Source organism: Agelaius tricolor, unplaced genomic scaffold (genome assembly GCF_023055355.1).
Source record: "Agelaius tricolor isolate 1412-34295 unplaced genomic scaffold, bAgeTri1.0.p SCAF_19, whole genome shotgun sequence".
Classification (NCBI taxonomy): domain Eukaryota; kingdom Metazoa; phylum Chordata; class Aves; order Passeriformes; family Icteridae; genus Agelaius; species Agelaius tricolor.
Genome location: NW_027269279.1, coordinates 5729998 through 5750561, shown reverse-complemented (window position 1 = coordinate 5750561; position 20564 = coordinate 5729998). Strand labels below are relative to the sequence as shown.

The following is a 20564-nucleotide window of genomic DNA, read 5'->3' as shown; positions in this document are numbered from 1 at the left end:
TGAAATCCCTACTTCTATTCTTTTAGTATAGTTTTCATATAATATATATATATATAATAAAATAATAAATCAGCCTTCTGAAACATGGAGTCAACATTCTCATTTCTTCCCTCGTCCTGGGACCCCTGTGAACACTGTCACACTGCTCTCTCCCCTACTGGTAATTTCAGTTCCATTTCCTTCTCCTCCTTGGCAATCACCAGCCTTGGGTCCAGCCTCCATTCCCACAGCAGCTCACCTCTGAACTTCCCCACTGCCCCCCTCTCAGTGGCTGCCCCTGTCCAGTAGAGACACAACATCCTGTCACTGAAATGATGAAAAGTGACTTTTTTATTTTTATCCACAGCAGAAAAATGAATAATTTCTTTCTCTTGTTTCCCTTTACTATTCAACATCACGGCAGAGCCAAGGGGGCGTGCTTGTATTCCAGCATTACGTGATGAACAATGGAAAATCTTCACAGCTACACTGCTGGGTTAGAAGAGATTAATCACAAGAGGTCAGAAAAAGGTCACTCAGGCTGGCCCCTTGTCACCAATTTTGACTTTATACACCATTTCACAACTAGGAGGCCTTAGAGGACGTTAATCTGCTGGATATCCAGGAGTGGGAGAGGAAATAGAGCGCTGCCAAGTTCTGGGTGTAATTCTATCTGTGCACAGACAGGAATCCCTCAGTGGCTGCAGAGGCAGAGCAGTGGCACAGCACTGGCCTCACCAGCCTCAGCCATGTGCAAAACTCCCAGGCAGCACTGGTCAAAGGAAAGGGGGGATGTTGGTGCAAACCCTAAATCATCTTCAGAGCGGGTCTGAAGCGTGAGATCGCCTTAGAGCCAGAAGGGATAAGATCAGCAAGGAAATTCCCCTCAAGACAAAGCATATTATATATATTCAAATAAGAACAGCAGCTCCTCACAGCTAAAACCACATTCCCACTCCAGGTAGTGGGCACTTTGCCTCTGGCTTTGAGAGAACCAGGACTTCACTCCAGAGTTTAACCAAGTGCCATGAGAAAAGAGTGGACTGCCAGGTCACTCCACAGAGCTGCACTGCTCTCTGCAATGTTAGCAGCTCTTGAACATCTTGGCAAAGGTTGCTGATAAGTAGCTCTGCTGCTTTTGGTACTGTTGCAGTTACATTTCCCTTTCACTGCACTTTTCAGTATAATTTTACACCAGAGGCTCTGTGTGTGTAGGACATGGATGGCAGCCCCATCTGAAGCACGGCACAGGGAAAGATGTGATCTAAAATAAGACTTGAACCAAAGTATTTCCAACACCAGTGCAAAAAGATACTTGTTTACCTTAGCTTCAGCATGATTTCTCATGCAACCAACCCTTCATGTGGAATTTCTGACACAGAGATTGTATGCTACACTCTGCCTTTATAAATAAGGGTTTAAGTTTCACAGCTGCCAAGCAGCAAGTGCAACACAAGTCAGAGCAGGCCAACACAAATATCTTTTTGAAGAAAGAAAAAATGTAAGAGTCATCCATTGCAAATGAGAAATTGCTAGTCCATCCTTCCCCCACCTGAACACCTCCTACATTTTGGTCAAACATGAAATTAGATAAAACAATGATAATATCTTCAGTGTAGAATGCACAAACAGAAGCTAATAAACACCACCACTGCAGCACAGAAAATAAAATAACCTTACCCAGCCTTCCACCATTGCAAGAGCCCAAATGAAGTAATTTACCACTTACTTCCCTGAACTACATATTTGCATTAAGAAGATGCAGACTGGAAGTGATGGCAATGGTGTGCTCTGACTTGCTGACTTCTCCACACTTGACAAATGCAACCAGACAAGGGCAAGAGCATGATGTCAATTTATTCCTTCATTTCAATCTTGTCTGCAGAGCAGAATATGCATCCTTCTGTGGGCTCCTTTTCTTTTTCCTGATGTCAGCTATAGCCTGCTGTGCTCATCAAGAGGCTCAAAGGAGGCCTCTAGACACATCTCTGAGCAGGGAAATGGTCTGTACCTGACCATGCTCCAGTGCACAGCCCAGCAGCTCCTGAATCCTTTGACAGCAGAGGCAGAACCCACCTGGCCAAGCCTTAGTTTGCAAAAGCAAAGAGTCCACAATGCACCTGCAGCATACACAAGGGAGCCTGTGCAGGTCTCTTCTCACTCCTACCACATATCCATGACAGGACAGAGGAAAATGGGACACAGGGAACAGATAGGAGAGACCATGATCATGATGTGCAATCAGCACAGTGTAAGAAAAAGCATTTGTCCTTCAGATTTTGCCTCTCACCCTGTTTTGATAACAAATTACTGAAATGTCCTTTTTTCCATCCCTACAAGCTATCCTTTCAGTGCCTGGCACATCAGCATGCTGACAGCATAATCAGGATTTACAGCAGTTCTGTACAAGGATTCTCCTCTGTGGGTGAAGAAGCTACAAGAAATGTGCAAACTTCATCCTCTTCTAATTACCCCAGAAATCTGCATGTTAACAGGATATCATTAAGATTGCAAAGTAATTAAACTGTGTCAACATCTGCAAGAGGGAGCAAAATTTGCACTCTTGGAATGTGCTTTGACTGCATTTGAGTAACCCCACCTGTGAGGGACTGTGCTGCTGATGTTCTGCCAGAACTGAAACCACCAGTGTAGAGAAAGTTTTTGTCTTTTCTAACCATGGAAGCACAGAAAAGTGGGGTTGGTGAGGAGTTCCTGACCTCAGTGAGCCTTATCTGCTGCCAGGCAGGGCTGATCTTGTCCCTCCTGGCAGACCACAGCCTAATCTGTCCTTCATGGCCTCAAGTGGTGGAGCCTCCACAAGCTACCCAAGCAAGCAGAGACCCCCTCTTGGATCTGGCTTGACTCTCTCCCACTGGAGAAAACAATTTTTAAAATTTATTTTCTTTACCCTCTGGCCCACAGAGCAGTTTATCACTCATATAGCATTATCCACATGCCATTATAAGCTATTATTGCATCCCTCTGCCCCAGCTTTTATTCTGCAGGCCAAGCAATCCCTTTCTCCCCTCAGAAGTGATGTTATCTAGGTCTGGATCATTCCCACCACTCCTCCATGAATTTCCTCCAACTGTTTTTCCTTGAAGTGCAGTGCCCAAACTGGACACTGTGTTCCAGCTGAAATCTTTCCAACACTGGGACATCTTGCATGTTCTGTTTAGTTACCCCAGAAAAACATTGGTATTTTCAAAAAAAAGCTTTACATTAGTGACTATTATTCAGACCATGAGTCACAATAAGTTCCACATAGTTTTTCAAGGAACTACCAAAACTGTCTTATAGTCATAAAGGTGTTTTTCCTGCCTAAGGAATACTTCTCTGCCCTTGGCTCAGTGTCAATCCATCCTGCTTTTATTAGAACATTCCTTCAAGCTGGCAGCATAATTCTGAATGCTACCCTTGTCTCCCAGTGTTTTAGCAGCCCTTCCCATCTTCATGTCAGCTAAAAATTCAACACTCATCACCTGTCCCACTGAGGCCACTAATGACAATAATGGTGAAAAGCAGAACAACCCCTTCAATACACCCTTCCACAGGAATGATGGACCAGTGATACCTGCTATTTGTACAATTCCATCAGTGTTGCACAGGCTGCACAGTGGTTTCACTAAAGACACACTTCCCTGGCTTTTTTATGAACTCATTATAAACATTAATGTCAAAATCATTACTGGAAGTTGAGCTGTTTAAGTCACATTGGCTGTTACTGAACTCCTTGGTCTCCTTCAGGTGCTTATACATAACTTGTTTGCTCCAGTTTTTCCAAGAACAAAACAATTTTCCTGTCATTCCCTTTTATCTCTTTAGAGACATTATGCTTTTTCTTTCCCATTCATTCAGCTCTTGACCTGTCTTGCCTGAGTTTCAGAAGTAATGACAAATGCTTCTGAGATTGCTTTAGCTAATTAAGTAATCTAGAATAAAGTTTATCAGGCCCATCTGTTCTGAAAACATTAAATATGTCTGAATACACTCTAACCTGTTCTTGGCCTTTTTTACCTTGTGGTTTTACCCTCTGTCAGAATACCATGAGCATGTTTGAGGATGCAACTCAAATGCATCAGTGACAGCAGTTGTGGACCCTGAGATGAAATTTAATCTAATTTCCTGTCCTCACACCAAGCTGTGAACTCCCTTGAATCATAAAACCCCTCATACCTTCGTTCATTGTCATCAAGATGAGCAAAGAGCACGTTCTTGGAGATGGCCTTGGCCAGAGCAGTCATAGTTTTATAGTCCTTGGGAATAACCTGTAGAGAAAAGAATGAGAGGTAATTACATGCCTGATTGTATTCACTCACAAATCATGGAATCTACAGAAAATTCCACTAGTCAAGAAAATGGATGTGATTTGATTTCAGGCACTGAGACAGGATTAGGCTATAATATAAAGCCACTAAGAAAGTAATAAATTACAGTTTTGATAACATGAGGATAAGAAATTTTGTTCTCAAAATGACACTCAGAGAGGCAATATAAGATCAGGGATGACTGGGGAGAAGGATATCCATAAAAATACTGTAATTAGGAGGTATTGGCAGCTGTGTAGTCTTCTTTCAAATATCTTGGACTGAGGAAAATGCATTTTATGTTCCTCTTCCTTCCAACCCATATCAAAAGTAACCTACTTTTAAAACTGTGAAAATAGCAACATTTCTTTAGGAAAAAGGTAAAAATGTGTTGAATACATCATATTTTTCAGTACTGCCTGTGGTATAAGGAACCAAGCTCCTGATAGGCCCACTTGAGTCAAATCCTGTGCCTTGGCTTCATGGCAAACAAGCAGAATTTCCATTTGAGGATGAAGTCTTTATTTTTTAACTGGGGAGATGTCAAAAGTCCTGTTGTGCATGAATTTGCTTAAAATAAAAGTTGAAATTCAGGAGTATTTCCACTTTGGAAAGCTAAGCTTTCCATTTTGGCAACCATTTAGGTAAGATATCAGTAGATAATGTATCTATTTGCCAAGTATCTTCTCCTATCAGTCAGAGACTCCAAGAGTAGGAGAGACACAAGAAATTTGTAACAAAATTATGGCCCGTCAAAGATATCCATGGTCTTTGATAATGTGATTTTCCTTAGCAGTTTAATTCTAACAAGCCAGAATCAAGCACAGCAAAAGTTTTAAGTGTTAAATAAACATTACTGCAATCTGAAAATCAAAATCTGTTTATCAGTCTCGATTACTGCACAGCAAAGGTCGCATAAGGGGCATTTAGCTCTCACATTTTCTTATGATAGAATTAGTGTATCTGTCTGCTGCAAGTTACTACCTGTGTGTAGGTACTTCCCTCATCCTGGAAAGGCAAGCAACTACCCATCCAACCAAAAGAAGGATGCCTCAAAGGGTAAAACTGATGTAGAACCAGTTCCCACAAAGAATTATCAAGATTTATTTCACAGGGAAACACTGCACTGTGAAGATCTAAAGTTAAACTGGCTTCAGACCTCTCTTGTATTGACTACTGCAGAAATCAGATTACTCCAATCAAGTCTAGAGAAGTATACATGCACAAACTGCATGTTTGAATCAGAGTGAAATCTGATCTAATTATCTAAAAGTTTAAATTTCTCAATGTTAAATTCAGCCAGTATCTTATTCTTGGTTTTCACCCTATCAGAGGAACACTGGATTGAATTGCAGGCCTGAACCCTTGCTCTATTAAGAATACACCAGCTCAGCTTACTGCTGATGAGCCAAAAGGGTAAATAATCAGATCACTAAGACACTCAACTCCAGCCTTTCTGTCTGATTATGAAATAGCACTGAGTAGCCTTCCTCAGTGTAAATTTGCAGCAGTGAAAGCCACAAGGCTTTGTGGGTTTGTTGGGGCAGGGACACAGAAAACACAGGAGAGGCTCTCTAGGTGTGACCAGGCATCTGACCAAAGTCAAATGCTGCTAAGAATCACTTGGCCATTTCTTACATCTCTCTTCCAAATAATCACTGGATGTTCTTTTCAAGCTGATCACCCTCTTTAGAGCAAGATTCCTCTTCTGTTAGTTGTTAACTGTGTTGTCAGATGTGTTGACAAATATTGCCTTCTCTGGTTCAAGGATGAACTAACCCTCCACAGAGATCTTCCCCGGAATGAAGCCATGCCATGTGCTTGCTCAAATCACAGAGCTAAATCTCTTTTGATTTTCTCTCCAGGGACATAACTCATTTCATTGCCTCTAGCACTACTCATGCTATAGCTCACCCCTTCAAGGGATCCTCCAAACTGGCTTATAACCCAGATGTGCTTCCATCCAACACCTGAATTCAAGCCAGCAGTTCCTCCTGACTACTATCTAAAATGCCATCTGTTTGCAATAGGCTAACACAACCTTTGCCTTGCTTTTTACTCTTTTAAATTTGTTCCATAATTTGTCCTTTCAGTGTCTCCTTTTATTTCTGTGTTCTCGAAATCACATCCATGGGTTTCACCATGGGATTCACTATGGGATTCATTTGCTTATGGCAGAAGACAAAGCACTGACACAAATCCTCCCAGTGCTAGTTCTGTATTCCTTCCAGCATCTGTAGCTGTACAAGAAACTATCCCCTAAATTATTATTATTTAAGATCAGTCAGTTCCTAGGAAATCAAAATCATAACAGGACTAGTCAAAGAACACACAGAATATGATCCGTATTGCTGCTTCTGGTTCTTGCCTACTCATGCTACTGTCAGGGCTCACTGACATCACTGTTGAGAAATGAAGAAAACAAAGTTTACTTCAGGTTTCATAATAAACATAAAAGAATTGCTCAGGGGGGTGGGAAGGGATGTTTCCTTTGATTTCCAGAAGAGTCAGATGGAACCCATAAGAAGCAGAAACAAATGGGATCTCTTCATGGAAGTTTTTGAGGGGGATATTGCAAAATGCACAGAAAAAAAGTGTTTTAAAGTGGCTTCTGAAGTATCACACAAGTTTTTAACAGTGCAGGGCATTCATTAACAGCTTGACCACAGTGCTGTTAAAATTTGCAAATTACACTTGCAAACATTATTTAACTGCCACAAGAATACTCTTACACACTTGTTTTTAGGATTAATGGCTCTCCCAATTCTTTTTTTCTTGGGACAGAAATCCCCAGAGCAGCCAGTGAACTTGTATCATAAGCAGATGACAAAAGCACATCTGACTGCAAAGGCAAAAAGCATTCTGCCAAAAAAACAGTGACTGACAAAATGCATTCCCATAAAGAAAAAGCTCTTTGAGTTAAAGCTACTCCAGGCGTGCACAAAAGCACATTAGCAGCATCTGTCAACCTTATGAAATACATTTTCAGCCTGGCTCCCTAAACAAACATGACATATGCTATTGTAATGTCCCTCTTTCAACAATCTTTGAAAGCTTTAGCCAGTGTCAAAAAAAAATGCAGAGTTATTAAGAGATATCAAAGATATAACATAGCTAGATATTTTTGTGAATAAAGGCCGTTAAAAAGAGGGAAGCCCAAAACAGAGCTCCTAGTGAAGAAATTATCTAATTTGGGATTGGCATTTCTACAAAGACAATGGTCACACAAAATCACCCAAGTATGGTCAAGAGACTTCCAAAATTCAGTTAAATGGTACCTAATCAACAGGGGAAATACATGCCTGAGTGGTCTAGGAAACCTAAATGACTTAGATTAAAGAAAACTTGAGGCAGATCTGACTTTTGGAAACCAAAAATAAAACAAACAGGAAATGCAGCAACAGAAAAGCTGTCTTGAATAATGAGATTTTCTGATCAAACTCAGAAGATGCTGAAGCCAGTGGCTATCAAGAAAATGGCTGTGAATTACTGACCCTGTCAGATGAGCAGCACATCTTAAAAAAGAAGGAACAGTGAATGCTGAAATCTCATTGATGGGGAAAATCCCCAGTCAAGGAGACACAAAAGACCTTGAGTGTGAAGCTGGTCAGGCTCTGCTTATGCCAGCATGAGGACACCATCCGCCAGGCTGGCCCAGGAGTCCAAATCAGGGACAAAACATGAGCCACTCCATCGCCTTGCACATCTGGGAGGCAGAGGGAGGGTCCAGGGTACCTTTCTGACGTAGGACACAGCATCCTCCTCCGTGTACACCTCGGCACTGACCCCACCGCGCCGGCGCCGCGCCTTCACCACCGGGTTGGGCGGCGGCGGGGAAATCTCATCGTCGTGGGAATCCGACTGGGAGCTGGACTTCTGCCGGGCCAGGATCTGCTTGCATTCCTCCTGCAAGGCAGAAAGAGACAATGAAGCATCTCTTAGCCATGGGTATGGTCAATTTGACCTTCTTTTATGGCTATCAGCAGCCCATTCACGTCTGTGTTAGGGTGACGGTCGGTTTGTACTGCTGAATGAAAATTACAGATTTAATGAGAATGGCATTAACCACAATGTGTGTACAGGCATTTCACCTGCTCTACTCTTTCTCACACATCATGGCAAACAATGTATATAAACCAATGTATCTATATCTTTGCAGCTACTCCTGGCTGAGAAAGCAAAACTTCCATTGCTTACTCTCCAACATCACAGCGTTATTTTCTCAGTTGGTTTGTACACGTCAATGTCTCTAGAACAAACAATTTGTCAGAAGTCACACATTGATAAATTAGATTGGTTTCTTCATCTTGCTCTGCTTTGCAAGCTTACCATCACCATAAACAACAAAGATGCTCCCTACCCCAGAATTTCTGCCATACAACTGATTTATAATCAATGGGACTCTTTCCAAGCAGATAGGATCCAAGGTAGGCTCCAGAGGACTATGAGAGATGGTGGCTGGCCTAGCACCAGCTGGCCAATAGGGAGGTTATTCTACAAATCTCATGCTTGTGGAACAGAGAATAAAACAGGAAAGGGAATCCCTGAAGAGAGAGTAACAAGAATAGAGAACAGTACAGAAAACCTTCAAGAAAGCAGGTCAGAATTGCAAGACTGTCAATTCATACACTGAATTTGACTTCCAAAGGATAGACACAAAACAGATTACCCATAATTACAGTATTTTCCCAGAGCCCCATGTTCTGTCCCTCAGCTCCTCAGATCCAAGGGAAAGCAAAAAGGAGTAAAATTCCCTTTGCATCGTCCATATCTGTCAGTCAGAGGAACAGGGGCTGTGTGCTCAGACCCAGCCTTCCTCCTCAGCCCTGGCACTGCTCAGCCACAGCACAGTCACTGCCCCTGCTGCTCCCCCAGAGCCTTGGGGCTGGCTCATCCCAATCTCCACTAAAGGCAGGGGAGAACTGGAGATGGGGTGGGCCATAAATTCTGTTCCCTGGTACAGGAAACCAGAGGGCATGAGCACTGCACTGTAAGGAGGCAAGCTGGCTGCTGCAGCAGTAGTTTCATGTGCTGCCACCTCCTCTGTGTAGGCAAACCCCAGAGCCTGGTAGCCCCAGAGCCATGCTGAGGGATGTGCATGCAGCCATCACCCCATGACTCCCTCAACAACCCCAGGATTTTTCAGACAACTCAGCTCAGCAGCACTGCAGGCTACCCAAAAAGAAAACACAGCAATGCTGAGCTCCCTGCACACCCCATAAACCAACATTCCTCCAACAGGGGTGACCTGCCAGGACCTGGCCTCTGTCCTACAGGAAATTTCCAGTGAGATTTTCCACTCAGAGCCAGGATGGGAGTGAGGAGAGGAGGGAGCATCTGGGAGCACCAGCACGAGTGGCAGATCCCCAACATCACCAGCTGGTCCCACTGACAGAGGAAGTGACTGATCCACAGCTCATCAGGTATGGATGGCACCAGGAAAGGGCAGTACAGAAAACTGGCACAGGCTCACAACTTTCGAGCTCGCAAGAAAAAGGGATGATTAATATATGTTTTGCCATTGGTGTTTGCATCAAATTCATCATGCCACCTGTCTCTTCTGGTCTTATTCCAGTCAATTCCTGCACTATGACTGGCACTGCCCTTCTCATTAACCTCTGATACCAGCCTTTGGTGCACTATTGCTGCTTGAAATAAATAACTGAGCAGTATTTCCCATGCTGCATGACTCAAAGCAACAAGTCACACATTCTTGTTTAGAAGAAGGCATTACTGAAATATTCAGGGGACAAGATCAGGGATAAAATGTAGAGGGCTGGCTAAAGATCTGACTTTTCAAGACCTTGACCTGCCTCAAAAAGTGCCAAGTTCTTTCTGAGATCGATTGAGGTTTAAATTTGGCTTACAACCCCAAAACTCCCAGGCCACAATACAATTGATCTCGGTGCTGTAACCAAAAATCCAGAATTTCAGATGTATTAAATCCTTACTGAAACTTAGTAATTTCACATTCAAATAGCAGGACTAGATATGTTAAAAAATGACTCAATTAGATTTTCCTATAGTGTAAGAACTGCAAGTCCTATTTCAGCATTCTCATCAACTTCTTCCTTACCCCCCTCTGCCTCTAGATTCCTAAACTACAATCAAGCAAAATATTTCAAGTACAAATGTGTGCTATATATTACAACTATATTTAACATCTAGTGTTTAAAAACAAAAGCTATGACTGAAGAATTTCAAATAACATTACTGACTGCCTATCTCTGATAGTGTTAATGGTCTCTGACTATATTAAATGAACACAACCAAATTCACCTTCTTCATGGGTTTAACTGAAAGGCAGTAAAGACTTTTCTGAAGAATAGCAGCTAAAATTTAACTAAAAGGCAAGTACAACAGGAGGGCAATGGAGTAACTAATGGTGTGCAGCATTTACACAGTTCTTTTTATCCAGAGCATATTTACTCAGAGAGCAGAGTAGTAGTTTGCCACATTTGAATATAAAATACACTCTTCTCTCTTCAGTACACATTGCATAAAAGCCACTTCCAAGGAATTAATAAATAATATCTCCCCCACCCCAGCACAGATTTATATACAAAAGGAAGCTCAGTGAGATAAAATTAATACTACAAAGCATGCTCTTAAGCTCAAATACTTTTAGAAGCCAAGAAGATTTGAAAGGATTATAAAAGTGAGTTACTGTGTGATTCATTTTAAAAGGAAGTCTCTTCACTACAAACTCCTTCTATACAAACAGCAGGCACTGGACTGGCTGGTTTTCCATAGCTGCAGGCTGGGAAGGATCCCCATTCCTGAACTACAGCCTGCCTTTTGCAAATAAAGCCTTTGCTCTGTCCTGGGCTGAGCTTTCAGAGAGATGTCTTCCACATATCCTGGGGTAAAGCTGCACAAATGCAGCCAGTGCTTGGAAGCAGAAATGAACTGTCTCAAGAGGAGTTCTTCAAACACCGATCCTCAGATGCAGCTTGATGTGAATCCTTGTGCAGAACTCAGCTTCAAGTAAACACCTCATCATCTTCTGTTGTCATGACAACAAGTGATATCTCTCTCCCCCTCTCTCTCTTTGGATGGCACTGATAATTCATAATCATATTGCCCAATTGTGTCCACCTCCAAATGAGAAAACACATGGAAGGCACAACAGCAAGGCAGTGGAACTGCCTTTGATCATTGCCTCAAATTGAAAGAACCAATAAATACAATTGCAGTAACCAGTTTATCTTTTGCATGTCCACTTTCAGCTACAACCACAGGAATTTAGCATATTGTCCTCAGCATCACCCCCAGATAATTCTTCCATGAACTTTTAGTGAGTTTAAGCATTGCAAGTGAAGCAGCCACAATGCTGAGACAGTTTTTAGGTTTACCCTTCCTTTCAGACCACTGCTCAAGAGCACACACACTTCCTGACCCAGAAGCTTTCTTCTCTGTCAACTGGAGCATTTCTGACCAGAAATTTCCTTCCTCTCCCAGTCTCTCCTTTCAGGCTTTGTCACTACCTGAAAACTCAGATGAGCTGAAGGAAGGAAAGCACCTAAGGGGGCTCCAAATCACTGTGCAGCCTCACAACAGCATCCCAAAAAGACTTTCCAAAGCAAGTCAGACATTTGACATCAAAGCTCAGCATCAAACCTCTGCTCTGCTTCCTACAATGTATACATTGCATTCAAAAACCACATCACCAAGTACATGCTAAATGTTTGGGGGTTTTTTTCCCCCCCTCAAGCACATTCATAAACTTTTCTGCCTGACAGACCTGGATTATTCACAGAAAATGTGCAGGAAGGTTCATGCACAGGTAACTAATCTCTCTTTGCACTGGAATTGACCCAGAGGAGATGCTTGCAGCCCAGGAAGGTTTCTAACACCCCTCACCACTCCTTGGTTCTGATGATTTACAGCAACCAATAAAGGCCAAAGGCAAAGCACTTCATTTTGCTGAAGCATGGGACTGACTAATGCCATCTCTAAAAGCAGGAAAAATCTGGGAGATCTTAATGTTCCTTCCAGTCTTATCTTTGCCAGGACAGACAATCTTTGTGATCAATTCAGCCTTGTTATTCACACAATCCCAATTATTGTTCCACTGCCTTCCCTCTGCTCCATTTTACTTTTCTTCTGCAGCAATTCTAAGAAATATCTTTAAATGCACTCCCCACCACCCTGCCAAGGTATTTACCCCCTCCATAGTTATCCCCCACTTTGATTACTATTCCTGCATCCTCCGTGGCCTCTCTGCATTTCTGCTCATTCCCAATTTCCAATGTGGGCAAAAATCTCCTGCCAAAAATCCACCTGCTCTGGTGACACTGCAGCTGCATGGCTGGCCTTCCTCAGACCCTTTACTGCCATTGTTTTACCTCCTGCAGCTTGTTCACACTTCTTGTCTTCCCCCCACCAGTGTCTTCAGCATCCCAACCCATCACCACCTCTTCCCTACTTTCTTTGCCTCACAGCAAAGGGAGAGGTTATGTTACAAAACACAGACCCTATTTTTGATACTTAAAAGCTTATATAATCAAAGAGAATCATAGCCAACACTTCTGATTCTTAAAATCCAGCCAAACAACAATGTATGCACGCATAGCTTGTGTAAGAAGAGACAAGCCCACATAAAAGTGGATTAAGTAACCTGATGAATGTAAAACAGGGCAGCTTGAGATTTGAAACAAAGATGTCTTCCAGGCAGAATTCCCTCCGTGTTCCATCACTGCACTCTGGTTTTGTCAGGTTTTGGCTTTTAGACTGGGAAAGCCACTCACACTTCTGGACACACAGAGTAAACAGGGAGCTCAGCTCTAATATGCTCCACACAAGCTCATAAGAGCATGGGTTTGCTTATAACTAATTTTATTTCTTAGGGAAAAAGGTTTTCTTTTCTCTTTCTGCTCTTATTCCCTTCATCCTTCACCCTTCCCTTCATGTAGGAAATTTGCCTTGGGAGGGCTTTAAAAATTCACCTTGTTTTCCTTTACCTCTTCCAAGAAAACTGTCACCTCTCCCAGCACTGCCTGGGGCTGGCTCTGGCAATCCCAGAGGTCCCACCTGAGCTGCTTTTCCTCCAGCTCTTCCCAGTGCTGATCTCAGGGGAGAGGCAGGACAGAGGCAGCCCCAGCCTGCTCAGTCACACAGCCAGGGCTCCTGCTGCTCCCACTGCTGTGCTTCTATCAGCACCTCAGGTACGTTCTTGCATGCTTTACCAACATTTCTGACCACCACGGATACACCACCCAACTGCTTGGCAAGCTTTGAACAATATTATTACTAGGCTTTATAAAACTGCTTTGTTAATGCATTTTTTCTATAGCTTCTTCTCTGTGTGATTTTGCTTCAAATCTGTAACCTCTCTCCAGCTTATCTGAAAGCAGTGAGTTACACTTTGCATAATATTAACCCGTAATTTTAAGAATTAATTTCATCAGAATTAATTTCATTTTAGACAGGTTCTGGTGGAAATTACTGATTGAAGGACTCATTTTTGTGATAAAATACAAATACTGGGAGAGAATACTGTCGCAGAAGAAGAGCCTGGTGCTGAAACTTTGATTCTTGAGTACCTTTGGTTCTGAAACTCCCTGTGGTAAGTAAATAAAGAGTATTTTGCTAACAGAAATAAATATAAATATAAAATTTTTGCATTTTGGTTTTTCTCCCTCAGGGCCAGGCCCCGGCACGCCCGGGTGCAGTTGCGCCCGGTGCCGCCAGGGGGCGCCGCGCGGGCAGCGCTGTTGACCCGCGGGGTTCGAGCTCCAAATTTGGATTTTCACAATTTTGCCCAAAAATTCCCTTTCCGACGGCACCGTGAGGATGCGACACCAACCTGCATCCCAAACTACACTGCCGAGCCGCTGGCGGTGATTTATTAGAGTAAAATAATGTTTCCTGCTTGTGCTGAGGGCGACGGAAGGGGCCTGGAGAGAGCTCAGCTCCAGAAGGTACCAGCAAAGCCCAGCTCAGCCAGCACAGCCCTGCTCTAAAATACCCCACACTAAAATGGCTTCAGCAAAGCCATTTTAAACACACCCTGCGGTTTCCTGCTGCTTCCTCTTCCTTTGTGCCATTTTCTTCATTAGTTCTATTCTTCATTTGAATTCTTTGCTGTGGAACAGCTGAGCTTAGCCTGGCAAGACAACTCCACCTTTGATCACATAATCGAGGCACTAAACAGCCTGACACTATGAAATTTTTGCAGTCTCAGTATGGCTAAAAATACAAAGCATTGCCTGTAATTTTTCAGTAATTGACTTTTTCACATGAAGTAAGCACCAGAGATAAAATAATGGGTTCCCTGTTTTTTTCTGCTATGCCTCCTTTAGTCCTCAAGTAAACAGGACTAAATTACAGCTGTTAAAATAATGCTACAGTTTCTTAGCTAACATCTATTCCCTCACTCCAAAAAAAAAACCAATTACAATCCCTAAGGGAAAGACTTTCCTCACTCCATCCAACAAGATCTATGCAGTCAGAGGGAAATGTAAAATAAATTGTTCAAAGGAAATATCACAGGTTTTAAAATCTAAAGTCTCTAAACTGTTTTCAACTATTTTCTGTGCTCAAGGGCATGTTGTAGATTTTTACAAAGTAACTGTTAATGTGATCAGAGTAGATGTCATCTTGAAGTCCATAGGCCACAGCATATAAAAGTGACTTGCAAATTTCAGAATATAGAAATATAGGCTGATTCCCAGCAATTATTGGCAATTAAATGAACAGAAAAATGTGTATTAAAGTTTTTCCACAATTTTTTCAGAGTAATGGTTTTTGACATTGTACTTGATACAAATAAGCTGCAGTTAGAAAGGCTTTGGGGGGAGTGTTCTTTGTAACACTAGCACTCCTTCAGAATCAAACATCAAACCTCAGTCTCCAGTACTTTATTCAGAAGTATTTATTCATGCTCTCCCTTTACAGCCCTCTCAGGCCATGCTCATGCTGTGAATAAAGAGTGGCCCAGCCTCAGGGCTGAGCCCACATCCCCTGAGCATTACCTCACTGCTGGCTCTGCTCTCAGCTGCTCCAAACACCAAAATCCCTGCCAGAACAAACCTGCCCCTGGTGTGTGACACCTGAGAGTGACACCTGGGGCCAGTGGGTGTGCTGGGGGCAGGGGTTGGTCCCTGATCCATTCTCATTTAGCAGCAGGCTGAGGGCAGGGGACACAACTCTGATGTCATCAGAGGGTGAGAAGCATTTATGATCTCCTCTGATCCTGTATATCATAATAAATCTTACTTTTATGAGTTGGTTCTATGAGATGGAGTTAAGAATTAGCAAAATTAAATACACTCTTCTATTTTTTTATTCACTTCTGTGGCAGATCCAGTACATGGATGTGGATCAAGCTCTATTTGTTTTTAACAAGCTCATTTTTTAACCACTTGAAAAATACCCTACACTTCATCTCTAAACTTCCCACATGTGTTTTTGACAGATAAACTGTTCTTCTTCTGCTCTCTTCAGTGGAATGTGTTGTTTATCTGAATGAGTTTGGAAAATAACCCCACAATACCACACTTAGGTGGAAAAATGCATGACTTTGTTTAGAAAATCATTATTAAACCCAAATATTTTCACTCCTCCTCCCTCCACAGGACCAAATTAAAGGAGCTAATAGCGAATGTGCCACGTCAGTATTGCACATTTACAAAAATCTAATGAACAATTGCTAAATTCTCAATTCCATTAGGATTCTTCAAATTACCTGTATATGACAAGTGTATAAAAATCGGATAAAACTTATTGAAAGACTTCTCTATCTTTAGAAGTCTTCCTTTCAACTGTTCTCACACAACCAACTAAGTCAAAATATTATTCTACAGCAGAAAATCCTTCACAATGCAATTTATCCCAAGGAAGTTCTCAGAGATGTTTGGGCAACGAGGGAGTCAAACTGCTGTAGGAACAAGAATTACAGTGCTGAAAAGCTCCAGAAGGAGCCTAAAGCCTCCAGGCTCAGCAGGCTCAGCCCCCAGGCTGCTCTAGAGAGGCAGTGCCAAGATTGTGTCCTCCCACAGCAAGCACAATATTCCCTGCAGTTGATGCCTTGATGTTTCTAAATCATCTTCCATTTTGAGACAAGTGATATCCATCAGCTCCTGTGCTGGCATCCTGATTGATGTCCTACAGAATCCTGGCATCTGCTGTTCTTTGGGAAATAATGGGAGATCACATGAAAGAAGATGTCATTTCTCAAGGGGAGGAGCTGCCCTCCTGTCTCAGGTGTGTGTGCTGTGTTAACACCAACAAATGATGATGGCCAAACTCCCCCAGTACAACTCCTCAAGAAATCTCTCCAGCAATGGAGCATATTCCATAATACCACAGCATATTTTAATGGTATTTTTTCAAGAATGGTGTTTATCCTCCTTTTCAAGATGCCCAAAATTCCACATGTTATGACTGATAATAATTTGCAACACAGTAATGAAATTCAACAATTTTGGTTCTCTCAAAATGGGTCTTGGCTGTCAGAAGTTTAGAACACACAGAATTAAGACACTGTTTCTTTTTCACAATAATCAAATACAATTACAAACCACTTTGTACTTTGTACCCCTCTCTGATGTCCCAGGCTGCCACCAAAATGCAATGTTTGCATTTTCTTAAAACTACACAAATTTGACATATACTCACCTATAGAAAAATGAATCTGAAAAGCAGAGAGTGAGATGCATTAAATGTTTTACATCACTGGTGATATATCAGCCTGATGTATTATCCACTCCTGAAGGAGGAAACTACTGAACCTTATCTCTCAAGCCTACAACAATTCTTGCTCACACAACGTGCTCTTCCTGCAAAGACACCCCTGGGCTTTAGAGAGAATTTGTCTGGGAATGCTCTAAAAGGTTTCCCCCTCTCCAGACTGCTTTTGAAGACAGTCACAGTAAGTGAGGTCTCTGTCAGTGCATCCCCTGTCAGAGGATCCTGGGACAGGCACTGCAGACAGGAGAGAGCAGTGAAATTCAATAGCAAACTATTCAAGGATTTTGAGAACTTGCTGGTTCCCTGATTTTGGTCAGTTTTAGGGGAAGGGAAAACCCCACCACATGACACTAGAATAAACATCATCTTTTGCACCCACAGTCAGGTTCTTCCAAGAGATGAAAGTTCAGGGTACCATGCCTCACAACCAATATGGGTCACTTTTAACAAATGCAGTTTGATGAGATATTATAATCTTGGTGTTATGCACAAAAAATTCTAAGCTATAGCTAATATTATAGTAGACATCCACAAATGAAGGCTTGGGGCTTTTTTCTCTTAACAGTTTACATTTTCACAGTTGTGTGGTCATTTAAAAAAAGAAAAAAAAAGTACCAAAACATTTGAAATCTTTGAACAATCTTTTTCATTTTATAAATGGAAAATGTAAAGACATCTGAAAATCACTGACCTTTTCTAATTTTTCAAAGTGTTCTCTGAGGAACTTCATGGGTCGGTCTGGCTTTGCTATACAGAGGTTTACAATGCATTCTTTTAGAATCTGTTGGATGTTGTGTTTCTGAACATAGAGTTCACATCCCTTCAGGCTCTCATCTTCTTCCACATTGCAGGAAGCAGCAGCAGCCATCTTCAGGCTTGTAAACAGAAAACACAAACTAGGTAAGAAAATGGTGCAAGAAGGAGATGAGAGACAGATCCTAAATCCTTTGTCGGAGACATCTGAAGAGCAAAGACATTTTAATATTGCCTGTTGCCTACTGAGGACCTATTCAATCTGAACGTTTTAATGTTCTGGGGTTGTATGTGGAAATGCTGAACTGTGTCATCTCTGTATCATCAACATCCCACCAAGTACACAAAGAGAATTTAAACTCCTAGATTGTGATCAATCTTTGAAAAAAACCACACAAACGGGTGAAATTAACCTACAAGGCAAGGAGTTTCAAAAGCACTATTAAATGACGGCATAATGCCTTGCTTTGCTGTCCCCGTGGGGACTCGCTCCTGTCACTGGAAGCCCAGCTTCTTGCTACAGAGACTTTCGGGCAATTTTAGCATCCCTCCCTTTCCAACCAGCGACCCTTGGCTACCTCGGGGAAGCAGGGGGGGAGCGGGAAGAGCCCCCGCGAAGAGAAGTGAGTTCCCCGAAGGGAACTTTGATGACCTGGGGGGAGAAGAGCCCCAAACCCTCTTTATTTCCCCCAGCAGGGTTATGACCGCTCCGTTACGAGCCGGGGAAGCTTTACCCCCGGGTCTGTGGGTGCGGTGGGCAGCCGGGGCTGTGCGGGGCAGTGCGGGGCTGTGCGGGCAGTGCGGGGCTGTGGATGCGGGGGGCTGTGGGTGCGGGGGGCTGTGCGGGGCAGTGCGGACTGTGCGGGGCAGTTCGGGCTGTGCGGGGCTGTGCGGGGCAGTGCAGGGCAGTGCGGGCTGTGCGGGGCAGTGCGGGGCTGTGGGTGCGGGGGGCTGTGCAGGGCAGTGCGGGGCAGTGCGAGGCAGTGCAGGGCAGCCGGGGCTGTGCGGGGCAGTGCAGGGCAGTGCGGGGCAGTGCGGGCAGTGCGGGGCAGTGCGGGGCATTGCGGGGCAGTGCAGGGCAGTGCGGGCTGTGCGGGCTGTGCGGGGCAGTGCGGGGCTGTGGGTGCGGGGGGCTGTGCGGGGCAGTGCGGGCTGTGCGGGGGAAGTGCCCCGGGCCCGGCCGGGCGGCACCGCGGCAGCGCATCCCCCGGGCCCGGCCGGGCGGATCTGCGGCCACTGTCCCTGTCTCTGCCCGTGTCCGTGTCTGTGTCCGTGTCCCTGTCCGTGTCCGTGTCCCTGTCCCCGTCCCCGTCCCTGTCGCTGCCCAGCCGCACGGCTCCGCGCCGGGCCGGGCCCGGTAAATACCTGGTGGCCGGAGCCGGCTGAGCAGCGGCGCCTCCGGTGTCCTGGCCGGCGCTGGAGGCGGGGGCAGCGGCTCCCCTGCCGGTATCCGCACTGCAGCCTCCGCCGCCTCCGCTGCTGCCCGCCCGCCCGGGGCCGCGGGGCGCCGCGGGGACCGTCCTGCCGCTCCCGCACAAAGGCTCCGGCTCCGCCGCCGCCGCTCGCCCGCAGGAAGTGCCGCCGCCGTCACTCCCCGGCGGGCGCGGCCTCCACCGCCGCCTCCGCCGAGAGGCGGCACGGAGCCCTCCCGAACCCGGCGGCACGGAACCCTCCGCTCCAACCGAGCGGCACGGAGCCCTCCCGAACCGGGCGGTACCGAGCCCTCCGCTCCGAACCGGGCGGCACCGAGCCCTCCGCTCCGAACCGGGCGGCACCGACCCCTCCGCTCCGGGAGGCACCGACCCCGCTGCTTCGAACAGCTCCGCACCGACCCCTGCGCTTCTACCCGCACGGACCCCTCTGCTCCGATCCGCTCCGGGCGGCTCCGACCCCTCCGCTTCGAAGCGCACCGCACGGACCCGCTCTGCACTGCTCTGCACCGCACAGACCCGTTCTGCACCGCACGGACCCGCTCTGTCCCGTTCTGCACCGCACGGACCCGCAGGGTACGGCAGGACCTGGCCCGGCTGCCAGCCCGAGGACAGGCTAAGGAGGACCAGCCTGGCCACCATGGACAATGGCCCGGCCGTTCACAAGGCCTGGCCACGAAGGACAGTCCGGGTGTGTGAAGTGGCCACACCATGGCCATGAAGGATGGGCATGGCCATGAAGGACAGCAGCCTGGCTGTGACACATGGCCCAGCTGGGGCACAGAGGACAAGCTGGCCATGGAACGTGCCCTGACCATCACGGGTGATGAGCTGGCCCTGCAGGACAGGCTGCCGAGACAAGGCAAGGGCACGGCGGCCACAGCGCTGGGAACTGCCAGCCCTGCTGAGCACCCCCAGCTCGGGAAGGGCTGAGAAGGGCTGGAAAGGGCTGGAAAGGGCTGAGAAGGGCAGCTTACCAGCTCTGCCTGGGGGTGTTTAGAGCAAAGCCATCGCAGGCAGCAGCACCTCTGTGCCAGGCTGTGAGGAGTGTGGTCCCAGCTGGCACTCAGCCATGGGCCAGCACGAGCTGTCAGGAATACTCCAGTGCACGCTTGTGTTCCTTCTGTTGCCAGGAAATTCACATTCATGGTTGCCGTAGAATAAAGGGTGAAACAGGACTGACTCCAAAAGTTCACAGTCGAGCTAGGAGAAGCCCAAGAAGGGAATAAACTCTGCTGGTTAACACAGGGATATTTTAAAATATTTTGAATTAGTTCTGTGGTTTATTGCACTTTAGATTCGGTGTGATCACTCAAGAAAAGGACCCTGAGAATGTCTTTAGTTTGGTGTGTGTTTCTTGCAGTGACCAGAGAAGAACACAAAACACGAAGTTGTGTAAAGT

The 20564-nt window shown here is 45.1% G+C and overlaps 1 protein-coding gene across 2 annotated transcripts in view; it reads right to left on the bottom strand.

Annotated features, from left to right (window-relative positions):
- Positions 1–19353, bottom strand: part of PRKAR1B (protein kinase cAMP-dependent type I regulatory subunit beta) — a 92867-nt gene extending 73514 nt beyond the window's left edge. The window contains exons 1-4 of one of the 2 annotated variants that reach the window (XM_071444027.1): positions 19098–19353; positions 17671–17854; positions 8022–8192; positions 4156–4247 (exon numbers count right to left, since the gene is read on the bottom strand). In XM_071444027.1, the coding sequence (XP_071300128.1) occupies positions 4156–4247; positions 8022–8192; positions 17671–17847 (440 nt within the window). In that variant the 5' untranslated portion in view covers positions 17848–17854; positions 19098–19353. Of the gene's footprint in view, positions 1–4155; positions 4248–8021; positions 8193–17670; positions 17876–19097 lie in introns of both variants that reach the window. The other variant, XM_071444025.1, reaches the window with a different exon arrangement.
- Positions 19354–20564: the final 1211 nt, after the last annotated feature.